Source organism: Calidris pugnax, unplaced genomic scaffold, assembly GCF_001431845.1.
Source record: "Calidris pugnax isolate Ruff unplaced genomic scaffold, ASM143184v1 scaffold133, whole genome shotgun sequence".
Classification (NCBI taxonomy): Eukaryota; Metazoa; Chordata; class Aves; order Charadriiformes; family Scolopacidae; genus Calidris; species Calidris pugnax.
Window position 1 is genome coordinate 2011203 of NW_015090977.1, and position 6514 is coordinate 2017716.

Genomic DNA, 6514 nt, shown 5'->3' on the forward strand with positions numbered 1-6514 from the left:
CCCCAAGCATGAGCTCTGCCCCGCCACTGTAGGATGCAGGGATGGAGCGAGGTGGGGATGAGCATCCCAGGGCAGCATCAGGACAGGGTGGGCAGCAGGTTGCCCCCAGCCTAGTGGGTGGGAAAGGAGGTGGCAGTGCCCACCTGGTCGTACTCACTGCCCGCTTCCAGCAGGCTCTGCTGGATGGCAAACTGCAGCAGGTCATCCTCGTCCTCCCGCAGGGCGTCCTGGTGGGTGCCCACCACGCTGTACCCCCGCGGCACCTCAAACAGCGCCGGGTCCATCTCGCACGCCCGGCACGAGGCTGCGGGGACACAGATGCTTGGCACGGCTGGGCACCCCGTTATGTCTGTGTGCCAACCCCCCCCAAGCCGTGTCCCCCCCCAACCCCGCCGTACTCAGGGAGCTGGAGCTGCTGACGCTGGAGGAGTCGCTGCTGGGGGACGGTGCCTCGCTGCTGGGGCTGTTCCGCAGGGAGCTGACGGGCTCGTCGCACCCGTTGAGGTTCCCGAAGGTGATGCGGGCGTTGAGGATGTGGAAGATGGGGATTTCTGCAGGAAAGAAAGGAGAGAAGAAAAAAAAAAAAAAAAAAAAAAAAAAAAAGCGCCACCCACGCCGGTGACAAATCCACCCCCCACCCCCCCCAAACCCGTACCGATCTTGACGGGGAAGCCGGGCGGGAGGCGCAGGGTGATGAAATCCCGCAGTTTGGCAAAGAGAGCGTTGCTTATTGCCATGAGGTCGATGATGGGGGCAACCTGCTCACACAGGGACAGCGGGTGGTCCTCACACAGCCACAGCTTCGCCTTGAACCTGCCGGGGACAGGCACCAGGCTGGGGACCTCTGCCTATCCCACCCCGGGGGGGGTCTGCAGACATCAAGGGGGGGACCAAGGAGGTGGGGGGGTGGGTCCCCAATCTGCTCCTTTCTCCCCTCACTTCTGTGTCTTGGTGGTGAGCTCCATGGGCCGCCCCATGTCCCGGTTGCCCAGCTCGAAGTTGGGGTTGAAGTACTCCTCGGGGGTGATGGCGGTGGGGTTGGTGTGGCTCAGCGTCTGCGTGATCAGCGTCTGCGGGACAGCCCAGCAGGGTAACGGGGGAAGCAGGGGGGGGACATCTGGCTGGGGGGCCACCCAGCCAAGAGGACACCCCTTCCCAGACAGACTCACCCCGTTGTTGGGCCCCACGTGCTGCTCGGCGATGCCCAGGAAGGACTGCAGGGGGGTCTTACTGCCTGTGGGAGAGGGGGTGAGGGCCGGAGCCGGCGCGGAGCCCTGCCCACCCAGCCCACACCGGCTCCACCTTTGCTCTTGCCCTTGTGCTGGTCTGAGAGATGCTCCGTCCGTGTCCGCGTGATCAGCTCCACGTTGGACGCGCCGTAGACCTGCGCCGAGGAGGGGAAAACACGGGATGGATAACCCCCCGAGTCATCCCTACCCCTCCAGGAGGCTCAGATCCCCCCCCTTGCCCCCTCACCTTGGCCTCGTACCCATTCACCATTTCTGTCTTCTCGCTCCTCCAGCCCAGAATCCCGGACTTGTTCCTGGGGGTGACACAGGGCAGGATGAGCGATGGATGGTCTCGCTTGGACAGCCCAGAGTGCAAGAGCCCCGGGGGGGGCTGCATTTCCCTCGGGGGAGATGGGGGGAGATCAGTGGTCACCCTCAGCCCACCTCTCGAAGGCGATGTTCTTGGTGTCGAGCTGGGTGGTGACAACGGGGGCCGTCAGCCGCCCCATCACCTGCTCCTCGGTGGGCTGCACAGCAGCCAGCAGCACCTCCTGGTCATGGCTGGCCAGGGCCAGCGTCTCCGAGTAGACCACCCGCCGGTCGTGGTCGATCTCCATCACCACTGCACTAGTGTCTAGGGCGAGAAGGAGGGGGGTCAGGGTACGTGGGGACAGCCACGGTCCCCACCCAGCCCCACCAAGGGGCTCTGCTGGTGCTTCCTGGTGATGGGGGGGACACCCCAGTGCCTGGTCACCTTGTCCCCGAAAGACGAAGCTGCGGTTGCCCCGTTGCCAGGTCATATGGTCGAAGCCCAGAAGTGTGGTGTCCACCCGCAGGTTCTGGCCACTCTTCCACACCTTGTAGGTGTCGCTGGGGCAAATCTTGGACACCAGTGGCACTGGGGAGAGATGGCAATAGCCCAGCCAGGGGTGGGACCACCCTGCACCCCCGGGTGGGCAGCTGGGTGGGAGATGTGCCCAGGAACCCAACATCTCAATGGGACTGGGGTCTGCAAGCTTGGGGTGTAGGGAGCAAGAGGACAGGTGTCCCTCACCCTGGGGATGAGGATGGGTGCTGGGGCCGGGGGCAGCGCCATAGGTGGGGGAGGATCTGCTGGGAAAGTCCTTCTCCCCCCACCACGCTCTGCCCCGAGCTTACCCCAGCTGGTGAACTCCCACTTCATCTCCACGTAGAAGTCCTGGGCCTGTGGAGGGCACAGTGGGGTCAGGAGGAGCCCATGGCCGGCGTCCCCCCCCCACCCTGGTGGCCCCGCTGGAAGGAGGTACCTTGCGCAGCTTCTCCAGCAGGATGGGGATCCCAGCAAGGCGCTTGATGGCTCTCTGGTAGTCACGGTAGCGCAGGACCAGCTGCACCAGCTCCAGGTCGCGGGTGCTCACAGCCTCCTGCAGGACTGTGGGGCAGAGAGAGTGCCCAGGGTGGGTGGCACGACATGGCACGGCACAGCACGGCATGGCACAGCAGAGCTGGCCACCGCACAGGAGCCACACGCATGTATTTCCACGTGAGCTGTCCCTTGGGGACCTACAGCACCAGGCTGAGCATGTCCATGCCCGTGTCCATGCCCATGCCCGTGTCCATGCCCGTGTCCATGCCCGTGCCCATGCCAGACCAGCTTGCCAGGGGACCAAAGCAGCGAGCCCCCCCCTCACCTGTCCAGCCACTGCGGTTCTCCTTGCCCACGTCGGCGCCATGCTTCAGCAGCACCCTGGCGCACTCGAGGTGGCCCAACGTGGTGGCCAGGTGCAGCGGGGTGCGTCCTCGGGGGTCCAGCTGCTCAATGTCGGCCTGCCGGGAGGTCGCCAGGCTCAGGGGGCATCAGGGTGGCCAGATCTCACCCACCCCCCACCTTCCCTCTGCCTCCTGCAGATGTGAGGGAGCCACCAGGGAAAGCAGCCGACATTTGCCGGTATCTCGGAGAGCATCCCCATCCCTGAGCTCCCCCAAGAGTTACACGCACTGCGCACCCCAAAAGGCTCTCCCTGCTCCCCACAGCCACCGCAAGCCCCATGGGGAGGGTGGGGAGAGTGCGGTGGTGGCTGCCAGCACCCGGTGGGGGGACTCAACACGGTCAAGGCTGAGCTGCACGGATGCCCCCGGCGCGATGCACAGAGCTCTGCACAGCCAGATGCAGCTGCAAGCCTGGGAAAAGCCCCCACCTCTGGGATTTGGAAGCCGGGGGTGGGATGTAGGGGGGGTGCTGTTGCCCAGTTGCCAAGCAGCAGCTGCCGGTAGCCCACCCCAACCCCCCTCCCCCCCTCCACCGGGGCTGGGAGCACGGCGGGCGACGAACGTGGGCTGCGGCGGGCGCACGTGTTCCCCTGCCTGAGCCGGGGGCGGACGGCTGCGTGAGCGGAGCGGCTGCTCGGAGGATCCCCCGGGCCCTTGGGGAGCCGCGCGTTGGGGCTGCGATTGTTTTGTGCCAAGCCCGGAGCCTGGCACCCGGCCAGCCCCCGAGGAATCCCTCGCCCGCCAGCGGCGGCGGTGGGCGCCCTGAGCACCCACGGGTGTCCCCATCTCCCCCCCCTCCTCCATCTTTTCCCTGTGCGAGGGGCAGCATCAGCATCACACCCGTGCCCAGGGCTGGGAGCATCGTGTGGGGGCTGATGGAGGAGCAGAATGAGGGGGCTCAGCCTCTGCCCCCCAGCACCCAGCCTGGTGCCCGGAGAGGGGCAGTCAGGAGGCATGGGGGAGGAACCCTGAATCAGGGCATGGGTTTTTTTTTTGGGGAGGAGACAAACCTGGGGTGCAGCACCCAAAGGTGCTGGCTGGGACTGGGCACCCTGGAGGTGTTTGGGGCAGGGGTGGGCTACCTGGTGCTGCAGCTCTCGCCCCACAGCAAGTCCTTGTCTTGCTGTTTGGCCTGTCCTGCTGTCCCTCTGCCCCGGGGATGTCCCCGTCCCTGCCTTGGAGTGTGGGCATCCCCATGCCCCTCATCCCCAGGGGCTCACTGGGCAGGGGGACACCCCAGGCTGCCCAAACTGCCGGAGCAAAACAGCCCCCCTCCCACAGTTGCCCAGGAGCCAGTGTGCTGCTCCGACGCTCTCCAGGCGACTGCTGCTTCTTAATTGCGCTAATGAAATGACTCTAATTAAAGCAATCGCCCCCCAGCCGGGGGACGGGTGCTGCAGGCTCAGCAGGGCTCCCCAGCCGCAGCCCTGACCCGGCACCGGGTGGGACGAGGGTCCCCGCTTTGGGGACGCAGCGCTGGAGCCAACCCCAGGGGACACGGCGTGACCCAGTTTTCACCAAAAAGAGCTTGGTCCCGGATCCTGGCGCTGGGATGGGTCCGTCTCGGGGGGCTGTGGCACAGACCTGCAAGTGCTGCCCATCCTGGGGCTGTGACACCCACAGGGAATGGGGACAGGGACCAGAGATGGGGACAGGGACGGGAATGGCTCCGGGGTGGCAGCGGTGCGGCGCAGGACCGCAGCTCGGCTGCTCCTCCTCCTGTGCCAGTCAGGCGTGTGGCACAGCGCAGCCCCTCTGCCGGGGTTGTCCCCGGGGTGGGGGACCTCAGGGTGGGCACAGAACCCACCACCCGCCCCCGGGTGGCACAAGGGGATGGGGGACGGTGCAGGAAGATGGTGCCAGGCGCTGCCATCCCTGCGCAGCCCCAGGCCCCCGCCATGTGTGATGGGGCAGGCTGTGGCGTGGGGTGCCCTGGCACAATGGGCTCCGTGTCACTGCCTGCCACATCCTCGTGCCATCCCTGCCATGGGGACACACTGATCCTTGCTCCCCAGGTGGAGGCAAGCCTGGATGGGAGCTCGTGGTGGCAATTCAGGGGCCTTTATGGGGACATGGAGAGGAGCAACGCCACCAGCTGCCCCAGTGTCTCCCAACACCAAACATCTTCATATGTTGGGGGGACCCTGTGGGGTGTCACTGCCCTGCGCGGGTCCCCAGGGTGGCAAGAGGGCAGTGCCCTCGGGCAGGGGGACAATCAGCCCCCAGCATCACACACCTTCACCCGGGGGATGCTCCTGTAGGGAGAAGAACTGAGCCGTGTCCCCGGATGCCCTGGGTAAAGGTGGGGGGGGGCTCAGCCTGGGCTGGTCCCCACCTCCTTCCCCCAAACCCCCACTTGCCTTCGGGTCTCAGCACCCACAGCCCCCCCACCCTGGGGTGCACACAGGGCCGGCTTTGCTCTCGCCCTGCAAATGGCAGTGGGGGCCCAGGGGGGGGCCATGGCAGAGCCCCTCCAGCTGGGGGGCTGGCTCAGGAATCCTCTCCGCGGGCGAGGGGGGCCGGAGCCGCCCTGGCAGCCCCCGCATCTCCCCGCACCTCCCCGCGCCCGCCGCCTGCGCCCAGCTTTGATCTCCGCCGCGCCGGGCTCCTGGCAAAAATGACCCCAAATTACCACGGAAATAAAAGCGCCGGCGCTGGGGTGAGGTGGGGGGCGATGCCGGTGCAGCCCCCCCAGCCGGCCCCACAATGGAAGCGGGTGTGGCGGGAGCTGTCTCCTGCATCCCAGCGGGAGCATCACGGCACAGCGGTGTCCCCCCCTCCATCCCCCCCCAGGCTTCGTTCATCGGTGGGGTCCATGCGGCGTGGCCCTCAGCACCCCGGGGGGGCCAGGAGCCAGGTTTGGGGAAGCAGGGCTGCCCGGCACAGCCTCCTCGCCGGCCTCCCTCCAGCGCCTGCGGTTTCCTGCGTCTTCGGGGCTGGGTTTTAATTACCTGAATTGCAACGCCACGGGGGAGAAGGGAGGCTGGGAACCTGCCTGGGGACGCGCCCGTGGCCCCCGCTGTCACCGGCTGACTGGGGGGCTTCCCGGGCTGGGGGGTCCCCCTCATCCTGAGAAGAACGTGTCTGGCCTCCTGGGGCTGGGGGGGCTGCTCCCTGGCAGCAGCAGGGCCTTGTGTCCCTCCCCCAAGGGGGGCTCAGCCTGAGGGTGGGGAGTTTGGGGGTGCACCTTCAGTGGGGCTGGCGGCACCCTGAGGAGTGGGGGGCACGGCGGGGTGTGGGGGGCCCACAGAGGCCTAGCAGGGAGCCGGGGACACGTGGGGAGGAGGGATGCTCGGGGCTGCAGAGGACCCCGCGGGTGGTACCCAGCGCTCCGTGCCAGCCCTGGGGGCAGTCCGGGGGTGCAGGGGGGACACACGACACCCCAGGGGGGGTGCAGAGGGACAGCCCTACCAACCCCGAGAGACACCCCATCCCCATCCTCATCCTCATCCTCCGAGCAGGAGCACCGGCTGCAGCCCGGCAGCATTGCATCAGCCCGAGCCGAACCGGGCCGTACCGGGGGTACATCTCCACCC

General features: G+C 67.1%; 1 protein-coding gene across 1 annotated transcript in view; it reads right to left on the bottom strand.

Moving 5' to 3' along the window:
- Positions 1-110: 110 nt before the first annotated feature.
- Positions 111-6514, bottom strand: part of ANKRD13B (ankyrin repeat domain 13B) — a 9664-nt gene continuing 3260 nt past the window's right edge. The window contains exons 2-13 of the mRNA XM_014953005.1: positions 2900-3054; positions 2516-2640; positions 2388-2433; positions 1984-2127; positions 1674-1863; positions 1477-1543; positions 1303-1384; positions 1170-1234; positions 940-1070; positions 656-813; positions 399-551; positions 111-304 (exon numbers count right to left, since the gene is read on the bottom strand). Of these exons, the coding sequence (XP_014808491.1) occupies positions 111-304; positions 399-551; positions 656-813; positions 940-1070; positions 1170-1234; positions 1303-1384; positions 1477-1543; positions 1674-1863; positions 1984-2127; positions 2388-2433; positions 2516-2640; positions 2900-3054 (1510 nt within the window). The remainder of the gene's footprint in view (positions 305-398; positions 552-655; positions 814-939; positions 1071-1169; positions 1235-1302; positions 1385-1476; positions 1544-1673; positions 1864-1983; positions 2128-2387; positions 2434-2515; positions 2641-2899; positions 3055-6514) is intronic.